We start from the raw sequence: 22,220 nt of genomic DNA, 5'->3' as shown, positions 1-22,220 counted from the left end.
TCCCCTGGGCTGGGCTGGCAACAGGGCCCTCTTTGTTTTCCTCTAACAGCCCAGCCTTGCTTATGCTTCCGGCTCAGTGGAGCTTTCAGGGCTCGGACAGTTGGTTTATTGTGCTATAGAGCAGGATAAACCTGCAGTGCATCCCACTGCCATGCAGCTGCCATGCCTGGTCCCACTCCAGAGCTGAGCTGCGCTGTGTGCCACCCCTTCCACTGTGTAGCTGCCAGGGTGGGGTCTAGCAGGGCATGTGCAGCAGCTGGGTGACATGCAACCTCTGCAGAGAACATGGCCAACAGCAGAGCCTCCCTGCTGACTGCTGCCCCCAGACGCTGGCATGGGGGGCTGGGTGGTTGTGGCAGACCATGAAGGAACCACTTGGTGCCAGATGAAATGCCCAGCTTGTGGGTTGTTGGCTGTAGCTGTCTTGGTCTAAGGATATAGGCAGGCAAGATTATTTGGGTAGATGTGATATCTTTTATTGGACCAACTACATAATTGGAAAAAAGTTCTTTGCAAGCTTTAAGGCACTAACATCCTTCCTCAGGCATTGGGAGACTGCTGCTGTTCACACTTTTAGCTTCTTTTCTACCTTGGAGATCTCAGAACCAACTCATTGCCCTCACATGCAGGCAGCCACCATGATGCCTTGGCACAGGACACCTGGGTCATTCAAGGAGATGGTGCTGAAATCACTGTGCAGCTGTGGGTGGGAGCAAACAGGGCCAGCACTCCTATCATAGATTTCTTCTTCTCTCCCTGCGGCACTTCTCAAAGGCTGGGGAAAGCTACTTTTGCAGAGTGGCTCTATGGCCTAGAAGTGAGGATCCTGCTTCCCTGTGCCTGCCCTAGCTGTTTAGATAGGCACCAGGCCAAGGGCTTGGGGCTGATCTGCCTCCCCTGCATATATCTAGGAGGGAGTATTAAGGTGAACGGAGCAGCACCAGGGAGACAAGGGCCCTGTGTGCCTGTCAGAGTTCTGTCACCTGTGGATAGGTTGCTTTTGTCTGGGTCAGCCCTGTCCTCCTGACCCACACAGAGCCCTGCCCTACCCATCTGAAGCAAGCCCTGACTATGCCATCCTGTGGTGCAGGTGCATATTGCTCTTTTAGGATTGCTTTTCTCACCCTAGGCCCTAGCTCATCTCCATTCTAGTTCACTTGCTGACCTTCTGTCTGGCACAGGCTCCATTTGATCACTGCCCTTTCAGCAAGAGCATCTCATTCGGCAGCTGGCAGTGGTTGGGAAGGAAAATAGCCCTGCCCTTGTGCCATCCCTTGAATAGGAATGATCCTGCCCAGGGCAGGGGGTGGGACTAGATGACCTGTGGAGGTCTCTTTCAGTTCTGTTTCTCTATGATTCTGTGATTCATCATGGGGAAGAAGGGGCAACCAGCTCAAACGGAAAGTGCTGCTCAGCTAGGGGAGCAATATTGGGTCCAAGCACCCTGCTCGCATTCTGCCAAGCTAGTTTGTTCAGGGTTGAGGATCTGCTGGTGTGGCAGATGTGGACATAACTGTTACACAAAGAAACTGATGCAACTGTTCATATCCACATCCCTATCTTGAGATGGGTCGGCAGAGTGAGTTGGCCCTGGGAGCTGTCAATAGAAGGTTCTGCAGGAGGTAGCAGAGGGAATGCAGCCTGGTGCTTTCGAGGTAAGCATATGCTACGGTCTCCTGACCCAGAGCATTTGTGCTCCAGGGCCTCTGGCAGACTCACTTTGCCATCAGACTCCTCCTGATTCATGACCTTAGTGGATTAGCAGAGCCCCTCTGTGTTTCTTTAGAGAGGGTAGGAGAGTCCATTGGGCTGCAGCATTTGGGGAAATGCAGCCTCATGCTCTGAGTCACAGGTTTGAATCCTGGGCAGATCCAGCCTTTGTGTTGCCTGGGTGCAAACATCACATTTGGTTTAAGGCCTGAGTGAGATTGGGTGGTCTGGGGGCTAGGACTCTCAGCTTTACCACCAAACTCCTTGTGTACTTGGAGAGCGTGTGTCTCTTTCTTTTTACTTTCCTGTTGCATGGTAATTGAAACAGTCTGGTGGTTAAAAAATCAGTGACCCGTGACAGCTCGCTGTCCTATGTGCCTGCCACTGGCACCATTTGGGGAAGTGCAGGGATGGGGAATCAGTAGGAAAGTGCAAGTGCAAAGGAGGCTGCAGTGTGCCCAGGAGGTATGCTATGTGGGGGCTGAAGCAGAAATGCATTGTCCGTGCTGCTCTGGCTGTCTGGCTGGGTAATGTGCTTTTGCTTGTTCAACAGCCATCTGCATTTGGTGTCAGCATCCTATCATGGGATGGGCGCTTGGCTTGGCCAGCTCAGGCAGGTCCTTTGTGAGGGTCATGATACATGGCCTCTGTCTTAAAGTCCGTGCTGTTGAAATTAGGGGATTTTGTAAGACTTCCCAAACCCTGGTGGTTGCAAGTGGGAAACCTGAAAAGGTAAGCAGAGCCAGTCCTAAAGTCGACAGCACCCAAAGGCAGAGAGAAAGGTGCAAACTTCTGTTCTGAAGTTGTTGTTTTTATTTTTATAACTGATGTCGTATTTGGGGCCTGATGCATGCTTTCTGAGGGCTGGATAAGTGGGGATGTTGCTGTGGTGGAGGTGAGATGTTTCCACTCTCCTCTGAGGCTGACATCTCCCTTCAGAGTACCTGTCTCTGGGATGAGAGTTTGGGGGATTCTTTGACGACAGGCCAGTCCCCTGCTGCGGAGTGGATGTGATTGTGCTTCGTTGGTTGTGATCAGAAAGTTTTGTTCCCAGATCCTTTTGCTTCTGCCTGCAGGCGGTGTGGAGTTGGCAGGCCTCATGGAGAGTTAGACAGGAATGCTCTTTAACCATTGTGGAGGGTATTTCTGGTTTATGGGCCACATGAGTTCCTCCAGTAGTTCAGATTCTCTCCACTGTTTGTTCTAGATGTCCTTTGTGTGCTGGGGGAGAACTCAAGTGTCCGTGTTGGTTCAGGTTCTCCATGCAGGAGTAGACCCTCTGAGGAGGGCAGTGGGTGGGGGTACAGGTGCATGGTTACGTGGTACGAACTGTGTAACAGGTTTTTAGTGTGCTTTGAGCTGCCAAGTGAACCACAGGACCACTTGGCAGTGCATTGGAGGTGGAGATGTATATGATTTATTTATTTTTTATTTATATAGAAATAAATATTTTTGCAAAACAAAGCAGATATTTGTAAGCTTCAGACAGGGAGGCAGCTCCCACATGAGAATGTCTTTGTTTGCATGGGGGTTTGGTTTGCACACTTGCTTCTCATAGTGGTGTTTGCTGTAGTGGATCCAGAATGCTGGAAAGGTGGGTGCAGCAGTAGAGCTCGCTGCATGAGCCAAAGATTGGAAGAGCTGAGACCAGAGCTGCTGGTGGTGAAAGGGGATGCTACCAGACCAGCACACCACCCTGGTGTTTGCTGGTGGTGAGGCCTGAGATCTGGCCAACCCTGTTTTCATTGGCACTGCTTATTTCCTGAGTGGCAGGAGGCAAAGCAGTGTGCTGGAGGACAGTGGAGGGATGGGGGTTGTATCCTCCTTGGAATTGCAGTAATGCCAATATTTCACTGAGACTGTTGCTGCAGTGTGAAAAGCAGAAGCAAAGCTGCTTCCTTTCCACAGCATCTTCTGAAGGCTCCAGGAGTACTTCCGAGACCATACGTAAGAGTTGCCTGCCTCTGAAATTCATCTGTCTCTGGGGTGGAGCACGAAGTGACCAAAATATTCAAAACAACCATCCTTGACCTTCAGTATGCTGATGACTGCACCACCCTTGTGCACACTCAGAAAAACCTCCAGAATGTGCTGGATATCTTTGCAGAAGCCTACTGAACTTTTGGCCTTGCTCTCAGCCGTGAGAAAGCTGCAGTGCTGATCAGCTTGCTCCAGGCCAAGAATGTGATCCCACCCCCTCCTCAAATTACCATTGAGGGAAAGACCCTGGAGGTAGTCAAGCACTTCCCTCTGTAGCCACCTCTCTCAGAGAGCGAGCATTGATGAAGAGATCCAGCACAGGATCCAGTGTGCAAGTGCCTCCTTCGGGAAATTGCTTTGGCATGTTTTTATTGGTTCTGATCACCAAGATCCAGCTCTGCAATAGTCATCATCTCCACTCTCCTCTATGGATGTGAAATGTGAGTGACTGACTGTCATCATCTCAAGAACCTGCAGAGGTATCACTAACAATGGCTCTGGAAAATCGTCATCATCAAATGAGAAGATTGCTGCACAAATGCAGCATGCTTGATGAAACCAGTGTTGCTAGCATTGTCAGTGATCCTCAAGCACCAGCTTCTCTGGACCAGACTTTGTGTGGATGTCTGGCTCTTGACTCTGAAAACAAGTGCTGTACTCCCCACTTAGTTGTGGCCTGAGATCTTACGGTGGCCAGAGGAAATTCTACAAGGACACATTGAAGTTATGTGTCAGGAAAACGGACACCAACATCAAGAGCTGGGAGGAGCTGGCTGCTAACCGACTCCAAGTAGTGCTGCAACCTAAACCCAAGTGCCTGTCTCTGGGATGAGTCGTTGGCAGAGTAAAGCATCTCGTCTTCAAAGCAGAAGAAGGAAAAGGAGAGAAATCTCAGCCTATGGACTAGTCGTCCCTGTGGAAAGACCTGCAACAGCTGTGGACAAATTTATGACTCAAGGATTGGACTCTTAAGTCATCTCAAGACCTATCAATGCTCCATGGTAGAGCTCATCCTCAACTCAAGGTACTGCCACTGCTGATGCGTTGGGCAGCAGTTGCCAGGCAGGAAGTGAAGAATCCTAGAGCTGGCTGAAGCTGTCAGGGATTTGAGGGGAGCAGATGGTGGGAGCTGGAAGCGAACAGGGTAAACAGTGCCCTGACCTGCATGAAAAGCACTCTAGGAGCCATTAATGATGGAGTACTCATGCCATGTATTTTGTACCCCCCACACTCATCCAGGTTACACTTTGGCTGTCAGGGGAGACCATCTCTGACAGGGTCAATTCCTGAGGCAGCCACACCGTGACCAGGCCTAGCCCCACGGAGCTGATGAAGCTACTGTGGCCTGTACCCATGCCATGTTGTAGCATGAACAGAGCCTGCTGCCCCCCCCCAGTGGTTGACAGTCAAAGATTTTGTCTTCATTCTCAAGAGGAAATATTTTATTTCCACAGCTGGTGCCGTTTCTCTCCTGTACATGCAGAGGAGGCCTTGAAGTTCCCCTTCCCTTGCTTGCTCGGTGTCGATAATTTCCAGTGTGGGCTGCAGACGCTTAGCAGGCAGGGGGAGCATCGCAGAGCAATTTTCTGCCGCCAGCTGCAATCGAATCTCGGCAGAGGCCAGGGCTGCTGCTGCCGCTCGTCTGCAAGAGAAAAACAAAACCCATCAAAGCGTCGAACCTTTAGCATAAGCCATGTCTCTTTCAGAGCTGGTGCCATCACGTCCTGAACCGAAAGCTCTGGAAACCACACACACAGACATGAAACAACCAAACTGCACAACCGTTTCCAAAGCGAATGACTTGTAGCCGACGTGGGTATGCGGCAAGGCATTCATGCCTACAGAAACCTGTCCCCTGTCCTGCAACGGCTTGGGAGATTGCAGAGTCACCACCAGGGTGATTTTTTTTTTTTTTCTTCTTTCTGTAAGACTCAGCTCCTGAAATCACAGGGTTATGGGAGAATCTGTTGGAAAGAGAAGTGTCAAAGAGCTGCGGAGAGCAGTTTGGGGATGCAGCCCCTCAAGACACTGCCACAGGGTAACAGGGACCTGGGAGGCATTAGTTTTAAGTCAGTTTCATGGGTTTTGGAGCCTGCCTGGAAATATCTAGAACTGTACAGCTCAGTTACCCTTTCCCCTCTGCGCTATCATGATGACACTACTGCTTCTTTGGCTGGAGGAACCAGTGTGGGGCACCAAGCCTTTGAGGCCCCAGGCTGGCTGATCTGCTGCTGCCAAAGGGTTCCTGGTCTTTGGTGGCTATGGCTGCAAGAGCTCAGGGAAGTGCGGTGGGGCTAGCACCCCTGGTCGGCAGTGCAGAAGCTGTCAGAACCATGCTGCTGGTGGAAGGACGTATTGTAAAAGGTTGCAAACTGGAGATGCACAGACAGTGGAAGCTTATCAGCCAGGGAGTCGGGGACAGGTACCAGCATCAGCACAGGGCTAGGCTGAGAAGCGTGAATGTGGGGCCTCCAGGTGCCCCAGTATGGGTGATATCCGGGGGGGAGGGTATGTAGCTGAGAAGCAGGAGAAGCTATGCATGCTGTGCTTGGATCTCAGGCCATCACAAATAAATGGCAGTTCTCTGCTGGAGCTAATGCTAGGGGAGCCCCATTCTCATGGTGACGCCATGGCATGAGGTGTGCCATCCTTCTCTCCAGATTCCCCCTTAGGAGCCGCTTGTTGTGTAAGGTCAAGCATGATGTGCCTTTTCTTCCTTTCTTTAAAAAAATATCCCTCCACCGTGCACACCTCTGCCTCTCACTAAGGAAAGGCATCATGTCCCTCAGGGTATTCCTATCTGCCTCTGCCTTGTTACCTCTCCAGTGGTGGGCTTGCTCCATCAGCCAGGGCCTGTCTGCTCCTGGCCATATGGCCAGGTGCCCGCCACACTCCTGAGCTCCTATCCAGCACCAGGAGCACCAATGAGCAGCCCCACGCCTAGCAGGGTCTAATCACAGATCTCTGTTGATGGCAGGGTCACAGCCGGTCTTAACAGTGCACAAAGAGCAAGTATGAGGCCCCTGCAGGGACACTGCCTTGGGTGCTCCCCACCTGGGTGGCGAGCAGCTGTGCTTCAGTTTTCGTAGTGCTTTTGATTGCGAGGGAGCCTTGTGCCACAGCACCGAGTCCTGCCTGCCTTGTGCTGTAGCGAGGCTTGCTGCCCACTTGCTCCAGCGGCAGAAGAGGAAGCTGCCAGGAACCCAGTGCTGTTTGGTCTGCGTGAGGCAGCTGACATTTTGGAAGGAAATAGCTGCTCCTTCCTGTAACCGGGCAGCCTGTGAAACAGTAGCACGGAGCTGCTGTGCTGGGAGCTGGGCTTGCGCCTTGGAGCACACAGGCTTGTAGCTCAAGGATCGGGGTACCCAGCTGGGTGGAAAGGCATCATCAGAGCTGTGCATGGGGCTAGGGCAGGGCAGAGCCAGGAGACCACCTGTTCCTGCTGTGAGTATCGCTGGCGCTTGTGGGGAGTTTCTGGCAGCTTCTGACTTGGCACTAGGGTTTCTGCATTGTGCTAGCATGGGAGGGTAGTGAATCTGAAGAATGCTTACACCATACTCAGCCTGTTCCCCAGCAGGTACAGTGTTCCCCCACACACACACACACGTGTGCGCGCACACGCACGTGCACAGTTGCTGAAATAGGGGACTGCTTTGCCTCTCAGTAGGGCAATGAGCCCCTTGGGTTTTACCATGTACCTGGAGAGAGCGCTTCAAGGTGGGCAGGGGCTCTGCTTGATCTGAATGCTTGATCTGAGCAGGGGATTGATTGGGTTCAAATGTTAGTGGGGGCAGTGCTGCTGTACCCCAGCTCTACTCTGTCTGCATGGCGCTGTATCCCTTAGTCCCACTCTTCGGCACCTTTGGCATGAACTGGGAGATGTTTAGGTCAGTGCAGGTGTTTTTGGGCATAACTCGCACAGTTATGGGCTGGTGATCTGGGCCAGCGGGCTAGTGGGGCTTCAGCAAAGCCTCTGCAATGGGCACTGAGCCAGACAGGAGGCCCCTGGATCCAGTGGCTGCATGTGACTCCTGACTGTCGGGCTCTTGCTTTGAGCTCTGGAAGCTGAGCAGAGTCCCTGAGCTGGGATCTCGCAGCAGGTTGTGTGCCTTGACTTGGAGTCCTGCCCAGCCTGCAAACGGGAGAGCAGCTGCAGGAACTAGAAGAGGGTGGAGGTGCAATGAATCCATAGAGCTGGAGGTGCTGGCTGGCACAGGGCAGGCTGCATTTCCCTGTGGAAATCGTCTGAGGAAGGCCTGGTAGCTGCCCTGGCTGCTCAAGTCACGTTTCTTTTCAGAATCCCCCAAAAAGGTTTCTGGCAACCTGGCTCTTTTCTGTGGCTTCCGTTCCCCCCTACATCAGTTGCCGTGGTTTGGGCTGGGCAGCGTGGTGGCACTGCAGGAGACCTTTACTATGAATTCTGGAAAATGGTTTTGGGGCTGGTCTTTTTGCTTTGATCTCTCAGAGTTGTTTCAGCAGAATTGGGCCTCTCTAGTCCTGTCCCTTCCCTTCCCTTCCACGCCCTCTCAGTTGAAACAGGTGGCTCCATCCATTCCCATTTTGCAAGTGGGGCAGCTCATGCCCCCAAGCATCCCAGCTCTTTGGGCAGACCATGTGCCCTGCATCACTGGGGCACATCATGGAAATACTTGCCTCAGGGTTTTGTTCCCTCTGCACAGAGGTGATTTTGGGCCCTGAATTTCTTTACTCCTGTGAGAGAAGCAGGAGCTCAGTCTTTCCAGGCCTGATCCAGCCACCCTTGCCCTGAGCCAGCTCCCAACATAGTCCCTGGGTGCTCAATGCACAGGAGGCTTGCAAAATCAGGCCCCCAAATACAGGAGCAGGTTGCGACCTAGAAGCAACAGAAAGCACGTGTCTTCCAGGAGGTGCTGAGAAACCACGTGTCTGTGTGTTTACTGCAGGCCTGGGGGAGGGTACAAAAGCTTCAGCTCCAGGAAATCTCTCCTGCCCTAGGGACTTTTTGGTGCCCACAGGAGCATGGTGATTCAGAGGCTGAGCTCTCAGGAAGCGCCTCGGTGCTTAACCCATGGAGGAGGTCTGGAAACCCCCCCCCCTTGGCAGTGCAGAGCAGGGCCTGTGTTCTTAGCTGATGAGAACTACCCAAGGGCCCGTGGCAGAGCGGCCTGGTTGATGTTTGCAGCTGAGTCCATGGCAGGGAGGGGTCAAACTAGCCATCTGGGCACATCTACACATGCACATTTACTGCATAATAACTAAAATTACTGCACAGTATGGGCACGCATCTAGATGTGCATGCCTGCCCACACCACACAGTAAGTAAGGTGACTTATGCCGACTTGAGCGTAAATTTGATACCAGCATCATGCAGGTATCAAATGTATACCCAATTAGTTACTGTGCAGTAACGCACGTGTAGATGCCTTACTGCACAGTATCAATGTGTGTGTGTGTGTATGTACTGACTTGGGACTACCTTTAGTCCTAAGTCAGTCCACACAGTGTTAATGCTCTTTAATGCCTGCACGTGTAGATGCCAGCCTATTTCCACCTACTATGCAGTAAATTTAAGCCAGTGTAAATTGCCTTCTGAGTAGATTGATCATTAAGAGGCTGGTGACAGAGCAGGCAGAGATGTGCAGAGTATGCCTGCTGGTGATGGACTGGAGCTCAGCCTGTGACTCTGTAAGGGCAGGGGCTCTGGCACATGGTAAAGGGGCCATGAATGGGTCCAACCCAGTGGGGGTGGCAGGATGAGGCTAGCTGCTTAGAGGGGGCTTCCTTAGCAGATGCTGACTCCCATCTTTGACTAGGCAGCCAGATGTTGTTACTTGACCCTCTGCAGCCCAGTTTGCCAGGGAGCTGTCTTGGTTTTAGCTGTCAGTGATGCACGTACTGAGTGCAGATGGCAGTTGGATTGGCACCCTGCACATATGGTCCCTGGTGGCAAGGGCAGCCTTGCTGGGCTGTTCCTGGGGCAGCCACCTCACTGGCTGAGATTGAGGCAAGCCCCAGCACAGACTGCAGTGCCTGCTGGGTTATGGCATGAAATTAGCATGTCCTTGGAGCATCCTGCCAGTGGCAGCTGGAAGCCTCATAATGGCAGGGTCCCCAGGGCAGAGGGGTGCGGCTGCCCAGCCTGTTCCGTGGGTCAAGTCATCTCGCCTCCTTATGGGACTCCACAGGATGCCTTTGCTCCAGTGACGTGCCATGCTTTGCAGCCCTCTGGTGCTGACCCCCTGCTCTCTGACGCATTTCCCTCTCTTTTTGTCTTCTCTTTCTAGACTCATTATGACTTACTTGTGGCTCAAGATTTCTAACTGATTGCTTTCCTGCAGTGTCATTATCTTAATGGGTCTTTGTTTTGTTTCCCGGGGGTCTAGGCTCGGTGGTGTTCCCCAGGCAGGATCCGGCCACTGCAACTTGGAGCCAGCCTTTATCCCAGGCCCTTGGTTTCCACACTGGCTGGTATCAGCGATTTCTGGAACAGTCTCTTGGCCCATGTCCTGCTTTTCACAGTTAACAGCTTCCCCCATCTGGACCCCCATTCTTCCTCCTCCTCCTTCCCTGGCTTCTGTGCGGTGTGGCTCTTGCAGTGGCTGCTCTGCTTGTGAGACGCCATTGCCCTCTCCAGGTCTGAGCCCCAGCCCTGGAGGGTCCTTCTCTCCTATGTCTGTGTTGTGTTATTGTCTGCCCCCATCTCTGCCCTGCATCCTGTCCCCTGGCCACTCCTAGTTACCTCATAACTGCCTGTCATGCTCTTCCGCCTTCCCACTGCCCCACTTCTACGATTCCCTGAACTGCACAGAAGGTATAAGAACAAGAGTTTCTTTGAGTCCCAGGCCATATAGGGGCTTTCTGCAGTGCCACCCAGAGCCATTGGCACGCTGTTGCAGGGCACAGTTCTCTTCTGTCAGCAGCTGTCAGACTGCCCCAAGGAGGTGAGTCGGTACCCAGACGTCCAGACAAATATGACGAAGTAACTGAACACCCTCTGCAGCCTCCAGTATGAGGGAGCCAGGTTACAGCTCCTACTTTCATAGTCCCATGTCCAGAGCTCAAGAAGAGGTAGCAGAGTCATTTTCCCACAGAGTGCAAAGGAAGAAAAAGAGTCCGGGGTGCTAAATGGCCCTGTGTTGGCCACATCCCATCCTCGGCCAGCTGCTTAAAGTAAACTTTGCCACAATCAGAGCTACTGTGTGAAGTGAGCCACATACAATTCACCTGCTGTCCTGCCAAGGAGACCTGTAGCAGGATGCAAAGGAGCCTTCCTGGTGCAGACTATTAGCCCATTTCCTGGCCTCCCAAGCACTGGCCAAAGTCAAACTAACCGGCCTGCTGCCCACCATCTAAATCACTGAGGAAGGCACCGATCACAGGTTGGGCCAAGACATTGACTCCTAAGTGCCCTGTAGGCCAGAGTCAAGTGCAGTAGGAAGTAACCACTTGGACACTGCTCAGAGAAATGTGTCACCTACTGGAAACCTCAGAATTGCTTATGACTTCCAATAAATGTCACCCAGTCCAGTGATAGGAAACAAGGCCATCTCCAAGCCATCTTCAGTGCCAAGGGGATGCAACAGAAATGTCATGCTCCTTTGTCCGTCATCTTGAAAAACACCACATAGCAGATAACTTCAGTTTTCTTTAGATTTCCTTCATTTGCAAAATGCTGCATGCTGACCCTGTCTGCTCTTGGCTTGGTGCCTGGGGATAGAAAACACTGTGAGCATGCACAAGTCTGATGGCTTCAGTGCATTCACGCCAAGAGTTTGGGGTCACTCAACAATAGAGAATGCAACCTACAATCCCACATAGTTTTACACGTAAAGGTCTTTGCCCATGAGGCAGCCAAATGTCTCAGTGTCTGGTCGGGGTGGCTTTCTTGGAATTTGGGGGGTGGATGTGAAAACTTACATACATCAACCTTGTTCAAAAAATGCTTGGGTGCAGCCTGCCAGAGGGCAAACATTGTCAGTCTCCTGGCTCTAATTTGATCTTGTGGCAAAAAAGCCATTGTGTTTTGCTGCCATACTGTAATCTGTTGGCCACTATTTTGGTTATTCAGATTCCCTGTGGCTTAGGTTTAGCAGACTGTTTGAAAGGAATGTGTGGTGGTTGGAAGTCCTGGATTGAGACTCAGGAGGTCTGTGGTCAGTTCAGGTTTTGCTCCACACTCCCTTTGCTTTTGGTAAATCACCTAATCTCAGAGTGGCCAACTATTGTGAATCTGGGAGTGCTTGGGGTTCCTTCTCTTAAAGCTCCAGATGCCAGAATCAGATGATCCAAGAGAACCTCAGCTTTTGTGTATAAATAAAGGTGAATTTGTAGGGTGTGGAGACAATACAGAAGACACGAGTAGAGCATGGCCTAGGTGCTCAGGCAAAGAAAAAGATCCCCAGATGCATTACTTGGATTCTAAAACCTAGAGTTTGGAGGCTTTTTTGGACTCCTGACTCAAGATTTCTGCAGGCTTGTGGCTGGCACTCTTGTGATCAATTGATCCATGCTCCGTCACGGTAACTTTGGCTTTTCTGTTGTTACTGCTGTTAGAGGCTGCCATGCTTTAAAACCTTTGAGCCCTGCCCATAGAGAGGGAACTTGCTTTGCTCAGAGCGGTACAAATGTGGCAGGTGAGACAGCCTGGGCCCCACAGAGCTGAGAGTCAAAATATGAGGCAAGAGGCCATACATGGATGGAAACAGCAATGGGGGTGCAAGGTAGCACTGAGGCGATTTCAAAGGGTGGTGCGCTGTCGGGAGTGGGATAACAGCATTTCCTTTCTCCAGTGCTGCATTTGGCTGCAGAAGAAGTCATTCTCTTCTGCCTTTCTACTGCTGTATACAACACAGGCCAGAGAACCTCCCCCAACAGTTTCTGCATCCTCTCCTTTCCTTCTCTCTGAGCAAAGTGTATCAAACAGAAAGGGAGCTGGTCTTGATTTACAGCCTATGGTGATTAAGCATCTGCTCCCTTGCTGCATCGGCTTTTCCTCATGGTTAACACCCCTGGAAAAGCCAAGATAGCCCCTGTTTTCTAGTCTGGCTTGGCTTTGCTTCACTTCAGTTTTCAGTTTGACTGAGAACTTTTGCTTCCTAGGCAGGTTTTCCATAGTGAAAAGCATCCCTAGAGCTTACTTTTGAATCTGTTTGCCATGCTGTGGCTCCCCTTTCTGCAGTGCAGACAGCAGACCTGGTCACGGGGTCCAGCCATGTCTCAAGTGCTGTGTACAGAAAGGAACTGTCCCTACCCCTGCTTGATACTTCACGGGTTATGCCAGTGTTTCACCATTCATCCTGGCATAACTTCATTTTGGAGCATGTGACTTTGCAGCTTGGTCTCTGTTTAACACTGTTGTTTTGGCCTGCGGTGTTCCTCACCGCCCCCTTGGCTGGCGGCTCTCTGCAGGGGCCTGAGCTCCTTGTGGAGCCCGTCCCAAACACTCACCATTGCATCAGCCTGAAAAACTGTATGACTGTGGAGTTGTTTTTTCCAAGACCCATGGAGCTTCAAATAGCAATGTGACGAGTGAAGCTCTTGCTTTTTATAGGTGCTGTCCCCCTGTCTGTTCTCTCTAGATCTGTCTCCAGGGCTTGTGTCTGTTGTTGCCATGTGTGCTTTACAATGAGCCAGTGGAAATACCTAAAAGTCCAGAAGAAAGTACCGTGCTCAAGTGTCACTCCATGGGCTTGGAATAGAAGCTGGCACCTATCTGCCTGCCTGAAATAGCTTGTGGAATCCACTTGGAGAACCACTCATGCATTTTTCTTACTAAACTGTTTGTGTACAATCAGCACCTGGCTCAGGCTGCAGAGGCTCCAGCCCCTAGTGCCCCAAACATGCTGGCTGCAGGGGCCCCACTGGCAGTGCTCAGGACATGGGGCCTTGGCTTGTCACACTGTGGCCAGGCTGTCTCAGTATGAGACATCCAAACCAGAGCCCTGAGTGCTTGATCCTAAAGATCCCAGTCTAACCCTTGTGGGAGGACAGCATGAAGGGCAGAACAGGATGCTGGTGCCCCTCCAGGGATTATGCTTGCACTTGACTAGGTGGTGTCAGCTGGCAGGGAGGCAAAGGAACAGAGCCAGTAGCATGGGGTTCGTCCTTCAGGGACACTAGCTTGTGATGTGATACTTGTGGCCACTTGTTGGGGAAACTTTTCCCATTGGCCTCAATCTGGATCTCTTTCATTCCATTTTTGGGGTTATTTCCCCTGCTGCTACTGTTTCTCATTTGGCTTGGCCAGGCCAAGTCCGTGATCTTGTCATGGCCTATTCCTGTGGGACCATGGTTACCACACTGCAAAGGCATTGCAAGGAAATCATTTCCAGACCTAAATTCTTTCAGGACTCTTCCCAGAAAATGGAGGGTGACTCAGATTCTGGGTCCTTCCACCAGTTCTTGCTCTTGCCTTTGTGACTTCAGAAGCTTTTCCCAGCAGCAACTTGTGAGGTCAGAACCAGGAAGTCTCCCTTCCAAGTTAGCATGTCCTGTGAGGTAGAGCCCAGGTTGGAGCAGGATGAGGTGCTGTCTCCCTTGTGTTGGCCTGTTGCGCAGCAGGTGGCTCTGTGCTAGGCTGGGGGCATGGTGACCTCTTATCTTGCTCCCTGAAGTGCATTTAACTCGCAAGTGGTCTCTTTTCTCAACAGGTACTGAGCCATGGCTGTGTGGATCCAGGCCCAGCAGCTCCAGGGGGAGGCCCTGCGGCAGATGCAGGCATTGTATGGCCAGCACTTCCCTATTGAGGTGCGGCATTACCTGTCACAGTGGATTGAAAGCCAAGCATGGTAGGTGAGCCTGGCCGATGGCTATGCTGACACTCCCTGGCTTTGCCCAGAAACACCTTTGCCTGCCCCAAACAGTAATTGAGAGTCAAAGTAACCCCAGATGCTACCTACCTTGGGAAACCCCCATCCAGTGAACTGGACTTTCTACCATCAACCTTCCAGCCCCAAGCAGCAGGGTTTGGCTCTGGATATCAGCTGATGGTCCCTTAACCCCAACATGGTGTCACTATCCTGTAAACTGCCTCTGCAGCCAGGCAGCCTGCCTGCTCTCAACCATCTTACAGCCAGGCCTGGGTGCTGTGGGGGGGATCTGGGCTGTTAGGAGGAAGGTCAGAGGGGCTGTTTCACTGGCTTTCCTGGCAACACTGGCAGGAGGGGAAGTGCTATTTACATACAGAAAGGGAGAAGAGGATTTTAAAGCCTTATGCCCACCCCTGAGGTGTTAGACCATCACAGGATCTGAAAGTGCCATAGCTGGGTTGTGCACAGCCTGGTGGCTTGAGTGAAGCCAGCCCAGACCTGGAAAGGCCCTCTTCCAAGCTCCACTGCCTGCTGATTGCAGCCTTGGCCCAGTCACTCAAGTGCTCTGGGCCTGTCCCTTTGTTAAACACCTGTGTGCTGTAGTGGCAGCCCGTCACTGTCTAGGGATGGGGTAACAGGGGCAAAGGTGGAGCCAGACATGGGATATACACCTGTTTGTTCTGGGCTTTGTAAGCAAACCTGCAGGATCACCAGCATATGAAGGCTGAAGACCTGAGAGCAGTAGCTCTCGACATCCTCACTGGGGGGTGGAGATGGCGGGGTGGGGAGGCAAACACCATCTACTGTGTTATCATGGGTCATCTCTGTTATGAGCTGTGGCCCAGAGAGCAGGCAGGTTAACCTCTGAGCTGCCCATCTTTCTCTGTGCCAGGGACTCCATTGACATTGATAACCCCCAGGACAGCATCAAAGCCACCCAGTTGCTAGATGGGCTGGTCCAGGAACTGCAGAAGAAGGCAGAGCACCAAGTGGGCGAGGATGGCTTCTTGCTGAAGATTAAGCTGGGGAACTATGCCACACAGCTGCAGGTTGGTGCCCAGAGCCTGGGATGGCAGTGTGACTGCCAGGGATGGGATGAGAGCAGAGCAGGGCAGGGTTGTGGGAGATGACAGAAGACCCCTAGCATCTCTTTCTCTCTTCTCCTCTGTTGTGAGGGGCAACATGTCCTTAGAGGTAGCTCTTCACTGCTACCCTAGACTCTTTCTCTGCTGAGCTCTTTTGCACACCAAGGGCATGTCCCCCATCCCCAAGACTCATGTTCTGCTGATAGGGCGTACTGTCCCAGCTGTGTGGGGTCCAGAAGTAACCTTCTATCAAATATGCCCTAAGAGCAGGGGGGCTGAAAAGAGGGTAGGGCAGGGCTGGGTGCTGCTTCCTGGTAAGAGCCTCATCTTCCCATGCCTGGCACAGGTGGTGCCACCCCTGTGCCCCAGCGCAGGTGGGTGGCAGTGACAGGGCAGTAGGGGCCCCCAGCTGGGCTTGCTCTGTGCCTGGCTCAGGCCTGGGTTCTCTGTCCCTGCAGAACACGTATGACCGATGCCCCATGGACCTGGTGCGCTGCATCCGGCACATCCTGTACCATGAGCAGAGGCTGGTGCGAGAGGCCACTAATGTGAGTATATAGACAGGTGCGGGTGGGTTGCAGCTCTCCTCATCACTCTGGGGGTGCCAGGATGGGGAACAGCCCCCAGCCTGGAGCGGGCACTGACTCCACAGAGACAAAACTGATCCCCGTCACACCCTGCCATCCCAGTGACCCCCGTTGCTGCCCCTTGTAGGGGTCTCTGCTTCCTGGGACTAGTTCCTGTCCCCAAGCCCTGCAGCCCCTGCCCTGGGGTATGGGGATGTGCTTATTCCTGCCCTGACCTGAGGACCCCCCATCTCAGCAGAGCCCATCCCCAGCCGGCAGCCTGGTGGACACAATGTCCCAGAAGCACCTGCAGATAAACCAGATCTTTGAGGAGCTGAGACTCTTCACCCAGGACACAGAGAATGAGCTGAAGAAGCTGCAGCAGACACAGGAGTATTTCATCATCCAGTACCAGGAGAACATGCGCCTTCAAGGTGGGGCAGGGGGATCCGCTGTGGCCCAGACAGGTCTGCAGCGGCCAATGCAGAGGAGTGCAGGGGAAGCCTCAGGGGTAGGACCCCCAGGGTAGAGGCAGTTTCACTCCAGGTTCACAGCCTTAAGGAGGCCCCACCTGAGCAAACAAATGTCCCAGTGACTTCCACCATCTTTGAGCCAGGGAGTGCCAGGTGCCTGGCTGGGGCTGGCACACCCTACAGTTGCCCAGTGTAGTTGCAGGCAAGATGCTGCCTTGGGAGGTGGCAGAAAGGGAAAGGGGCTGGAGCCTTTTTAGCTAAACCCCAGGGCCTGCTGTCACAGCACAGCTCTGGGGTCGCCAGTGCCTAAAGCTGCCAGCCCATGGTGTCACCTCACCAGGGCAAGGGCCTGGGGAGCACGTTTCCCCTCTGGATAACCAGGACAGCACTGGGCCCCTGGAGAATCAATGAGGGGCCAAGGATCCCCCAGTACCAGTGAGGCTTGGGCTGGTCCTAACACTCTGCTTCCTCCCCAGCCCAATTCTCCCAGCTCTCACAGCTGGGTCCGCAGGAGCGCATGTCCCGGGAGACGACACTGCAGCAGAAGAAGGCATCGCTGGAGGCCTGGCTGCACCGGGAGGCCCAAACACTACAGCAGTATCGTGTGGTGAGCACTGGCCCAGCCTCCACAGGGCCTGGGGTGACCCCAGCCCTCCCCAGCCCTGCCCTAGGTCTGCTACCACCCAGCAGTGACATTCTTGTCCCACCCCCTGCAGGAACTGGCTGAGAAGCACCAGAAAACCCTGCAGCTGCTGCGAAAACAGCAGACGACCATCCTGGACGATGAGCTGATCCAGTGGAAGCGGCGGCAGCAGCTGGCGGGGAATGGTGGCCCCCCTGAGGGCACCCTGGACATGCTGCAGTCCTGGTGCGTCCCACCTTGCGCCATCTGCCCTGCTGGCAATGGGGCTCTGGGCCCTGCAGGGCAAGGCAGCTCGGGGCTCAGGTCTCAGGGTACTGCTGGTCAGTCTGAGCGTGGCTATACTGAGCGCTGGCCAGGAAGGAGCCATACAAAACTAGGACAGCCCTGGATTCAGGGAGTCACTGGCTGTGCCCCACGTCTGAGCAGTGGCCCTGAGGTGAGCCAGCCTGAGAGAGACATGATGCTTGCTGGGTGTGTGCCAGCCATGGGAGGCATCTCTCTTTGCTGGGGATCAGGCTGTGCTGCTGGTTCTCTTGTGCAGCTGAGCCCCAGGTGTTGGCTGGAGCCCTCCAGAATGGGGTCCTCTGTGTTTGGGACAGTGGGGACTGGCCAGATAGGGAGCTCCATCCTAAAGAAGGCCTGGCCAGGGGCAGGGGGGCTGCACACAGGACTGAAGGGCATTGAGCGTCTCCCCCGGGCCCTGGCTGAGCACTGATTGGGCCTGGCCCTCAGGTGTGAGAAGCTGGCCGAGATCATCTGGCAGAACCGGCAGCAGATCCGTCGGGCTGAGCATGTGTGCCAGCAGCTGCCGATCCCGGGCCCGGTGGAGGAGATGCTGGGTGACCTCAACAGCACCATCACTGACATCATTTCTGCCCTGGTGACCAGGTAATGTGGTGAGGTGGGGAGAGGCAGAGCCAGGTTGGTCCCTGACAGGCTCCTGGCCAGTCTCTCCCCACAGGGGCTGGGCAGGGAAGGCAGGAGGCACAGGCCAGGCCAGGTCAGGACACAGTTGGGAATCATCATTCGGGCTCTGGGAACCCCCATCAGGCATGATGTGGACAGTGAGGGGCACCAGGCTGAGGAGTAGGGTGGGATTTGAGGGGAATCTCTGTGGGTAGTGGTATTGGGGGCTTAGAGGGGCTGGGCAGCAGGTTTCTAGGGGGCTAGGAAAGGGGATTAGGGGCTGCAGACCCCACAGTGGGGGCTAGGTGAAGGCCTCCCCCTGCCATGGATGAGCCTTGCCCTGGCACCATGGCAGTGACACCAGTGTCTTCCCCCAGCACCTTCATCATCGAGAAGCAGCCCCCCCAGGTGCTGAAGACACAGACGAAGTTTGCGGCCACGGTGCGGCTTCTGGTTGGAGGGAAGCTGAATGTGCACATGAACCCACCCCAGGTTAAAGCCACCATCATCAGTGAGCAGCAAGCCAAAGCCCTGCTGAAGAACGAGAGCACCCGCAAGTAATGGCACTCCCACCCACCCGGGGGGGGCAGTGCCTCGGAAACACCAGGCAGGGGGCACTCTGCCTGCTGGCAAAGCCCCCTGGAGGTTGGGGATAGGAGAGCTCTGGGGTGGGGAGCAGCTGGGAAGGGCCTTTGTGGGGGCATTCCTTGCTCACAAGGCAGGCTGCCCCTCTTGAGAGCCCAGCACAGAGCATAGATGGCCTCACCCCTCTGGCCCCAGCACTGGGGATGCGTAGGGCATTGCTGAGCAGAGGGTGGGGCCATGTGAGTGTGCTCCTTCCTATACCATTGGGGATGGAGCCTGCCCCTTCCTCACTGCCCTGACTAGGGGCCCATCTACAGGAGACCACATCTGGCCCAGCTGACATTCAGGTCCTGGCCCTGCCAGCAGGTAACACTGCACAGGACTGAGCCATTGCCCATTCTCTGTTCCTGTAGCTGGACTCCAGCCCCACAAGCTGGTTCTCTGTTCTTAGGGAGAGCTGAGCCACCCTCTTCCCTGCAGATTGGCCATGGGAGCCGTGCTGGCTCTCTGCTTGTGGGTGGGCCTTGGTAGTTTGAGTAGCCAGCACCACCCCTGAGCTGGTGCTTTTCCCATTGCAGTGAGAGTAGCGGGGAGATCCTGAACAACTGTTGCGTGATGGAGTACCACCAGGCCACGGGCACACTGAGTGCACACTTCAGGAACATGGTGAGAGCCGAGCCCAGGGCACTGCCCCTGCCTCTGCCCCCCTTTTTATCCATCCGCCTTTCACGCTCTTCCCTGCCTCCTCCAGTCCCTGAAGCGCATTAAGCGCTCAGACCGGCGTGGTGCTGAGTCGGTGACCGAGGAGAAGTTCACCATCCTCTTCGAGTCTCAGTTCAGTGTTGGTGGCAATGAGCTGGTGTTCCAGGTCAAGGTAAAGCTGGCCCTGCACTGGTGGTGCCCCTGCTGCAGGGTGCTGGGGGACTGGGAGCCCTTTAGGGATCTGCACTGGGGTGGAGAACACTGGCTCTATAGCTGCTCACTATGCTCTGGCTGAAACGTGTCACTCACAGGGAGGAGGGCATTCAAAGGGCAGAGGGGGTGGTGTGGCCTGGGCTGGTTTCTGGAGGTGGTGCTGGGGAGGGAGGTGACAACTTCCAGTCACCAACCAGCATGGCCACACTGGGGCCAGAAGCCTGTAGCTTCCCCATGGGGGGTGGGTGTCCACTTCAGAACACCCCAGCACAGCATGGGGAGAAGAGCTGCTGGCAGAGTGCAGTTCAGTCCCACCCTGGCATCAGCTGAGTAGTCAGAGGGGTGGTGCTCCCTGGGGCTCCTGTGTTCCTGAGTTCTGGGAGGAGCCAGGGGCCCTGGTTCCTCCTGCAGCCGCAGGAGATGCCTCTGCAGTGCCCAGCGCCCCCTTCCCATCTCCCCCCTGATCTGCATCCATGCTGCTCCCACAGACGCTGTCCCTGCCTGTGGTGGTGATCGTGCATGGGAGCCAGGACAACAATGCCACGGCCACTGTGCTCTGGGATAACGCCTTCGCGGAGCCTGTGAGTAGGCAGTGCCTGCAGCATCAGAGGAGGGGTCAGATTTCCAAACCCCGCATAGGAGGGGGAGCTATCCTGTGTCCCTCCCCCCATATGACATGTGGGCCCTGGGTGTTCTGGACTGACCGTGGCTTCCCAAGCTAGCAGGGCTGATGGTCTGCTCCAGCCTGGTACTTCTCTCCTCAAGCGCTGGTCTGACCCATCCTGATTCTCACCCTTTCTGTACTGCATTGCTGCATCCTGCATCCCAGTCATGGACGTGGCCCTGCCCTGGCCAGTAGCAGCGGGAGGGTAGGAGTATTGGGCGTAGGTCAGGATGATGGCTACAGGGCCCGTGGTGCCTGATCCCCACCCGGGAGGTGCCTGATGCAGCCTGACTCCCAGCGGTACCTTCTCTTTGCAGGGCCGGGTGCCATTCGCCGTGCCTGACAAAGTGCTATGGCCCCAGTTGTGTGAGGCACTCAACATGAAGTTCAAGGCTGAAGTTCAGAGCAACCGGGGGCTGACGAAGGAGAACCTGGTGTTCCTGGCCCAGAAGCTCTTCAACAGCCCCAGCAACCACCTGGAGGACTACAATAGTATGACTGTGTCCTGGTCCCAGTTCAACAGGGTAAGCTCTGCTGGCTAGGACCTTGATATACCAGAAGGCGCCCAGTACTGGGCATGCAGGGTCTCGCTTTGCTCTGAGCAAGGAATGCTAATAGCCACACACGTGCTGGATGGGGCACTGCAGTAATCAAGTGGCATCTCTTTTTGGCAAAGGTGAAATGTCCCTTTCCTTTTAAGGGAGCTGGAGCAGGGGACACCTGGCATGAAATGCTCCAGGATTCCTGCTCATTGCCCTTTCAGTGGGCATTGCAGTCAGAAATCCCCATGGCAGCAGAGGCAGTTACTTCTTACTGCAATCCAGTGTGCAGCTGTTTGTAAAGATGCACAAAGTGAATGGTTGTGTGAGCTTCCCTTTCAGCTGTAATCAAGGCTCACCTGCCCCTAGCAGATCCAGGCTGATGAGGATGTGAGCTGGCTGTCTATATCTAGAGTGCCCTGCTGGTTCAGGAGTTTCCTGGTGGGCTGTGTCTCGCTGTGGCTGAAGCTGGAATGGTGCGGAATGCAGCTGCCACTAAACAGGGAATTGGCTGGAGAGAGAAATGGCTCATCTGTCTTGCTGGGGGTTTTTTTATGAGATTTTTTTTCTTTCAATTAAAACAGGAAAACCTGCCTGGACGGAATTACACCTTCTGGCAGTGGTTTGATGGGGTTATGGAGGTGCTGAAGAAGCATTTGAAGCCCCATTGGAACGATGGGTGAGAATCCTGCTTTCCAAGGTGGCTGGTACAGCCTGGCAGAGCCCATTTCCGAGGCACACTGCAGGCCCCAGCCCCTTACTGGTTCCCTTCTCTGCCTCCTCGTAGGGCCATTCTGGGCTTCGTCAATAAGCAGCAAGCGCACGACCTGCTCATCAACAAGCCGGATGGGACCTTCCTGCTGCGATTCAGTGACTCAGAGATCGGCGGCATCACCATTGCTTGGAAGTTTGACTCCCGTGAGTTTGCTCTCTGGAGGTCATGGAGGCAGACACGTCCCTGATGTAACTCCCGCCTCCAAGGTTGGAGAGGGGAGAGCTCCTGCCTGGATACAGAGCAAACCCTCTCACTGGGCTGGCTGAGCCTCCCCTGCTCTGTTCCTGCACATCAGCACTGACTCTCCCTGGTGTGATCAGCGCAGAGCAAGCCCCCTTGTGGACATCAGGGCTTCGTACTGCCTACAGCTCTTCCTGTCTCTGTAAGGAGATGCGTTGCTTAGGCCAGCATCACGCCCGACGTGAAGCGGGTAGGGCTGTTCTAACCGAACCAGGCTCCCTTTCTGGCATGCCCCGTACCCAGGATGCCTGTATATGAGCTCAAAATGAGCAGCATGTCTGCTTTTCTTTGTAGTCTAATTTGGGTTGCTTGAATAGCTGCATTCTTCACCTTTACAGTGATTCTTCCCTCA

The 22,220-nt window shown here is 54.1% G+C and overlaps 1 protein-coding gene across 4 annotated transcripts in view; it reads left to right on the top strand.

The window, feature by feature from the left end:
- Positions 1–22,214, top strand: part of LOC109320364 (signal transducer and activator of transcription 5B) — a 40,152-nt gene extending 17,938 nt beyond the window's left edge. For 2 of the 4 annotated variants that reach the window (XM_019550430.1, XM_019550431.1), the window contains exons 2-15: positions 14,319–14,456; positions 15,370–15,526; positions 16,021–16,110; positions 16,385–16,562; positions 17,078–17,208; positions 17,318–17,469; positions 17,977–18,132; positions 18,528–18,707; positions 19,314–19,401; positions 19,487–19,609; positions 20,139–20,231; positions 20,632–20,838; positions 21,438–21,532; positions 21,641–22,214. In XM_019550430.1, coding sequence (XP_019405975.1) covers positions 14,329–14,456; positions 15,370–15,526; positions 16,021–16,110; positions 16,385–16,562; positions 17,078–17,208; positions 17,318–17,469; positions 17,977–18,132; positions 18,528–18,707; positions 19,314–19,401; positions 19,487–19,609; positions 20,139–20,231; positions 20,632–20,838; positions 21,438–21,532; positions 21,641–21,815 — 1,953 coding nt within the window. In that variant the 5' untranslated portion in view covers positions 14,319–14,328 and the 3' untranslated portion in view covers positions 21,816–22,214. Of the gene's footprint in view, positions 1–7,005; positions 7,135–14,318; positions 14,457–15,369; positions 15,527–16,020; positions 16,111–16,384; positions 16,563–17,077; positions 17,209–17,317; positions 17,470–17,976; positions 18,133–18,527; positions 18,708–19,313; positions 19,402–19,486; positions 19,610–20,138; positions 20,232–20,631; positions 20,839–21,437; positions 21,533–21,640 lie in introns of those variants that run through there. The other 2 variants (XM_019550432.1, XM_019550433.1) reach the window with 2 other exon arrangements.
- Positions 22,215–22,220: the final 6 nt, after the last annotated feature.

The sequence above is a fragment of the Crocodylus porosus genome, unplaced genomic scaffold, assembly GCF_001723895.1.
Source record: "Crocodylus porosus isolate Cpor-Errol unplaced genomic scaffold, CroPor_comp1, whole genome shotgun sequence".
Lineage (NCBI taxonomy): Eukaryota > Metazoa > Chordata > Crocodylia > Crocodylidae > Crocodylus > Crocodylus porosus.
Note: the sequence above shows the minus strand (reverse complement) of the source record. Positions and strands in the feature narration are given on the sequence as shown.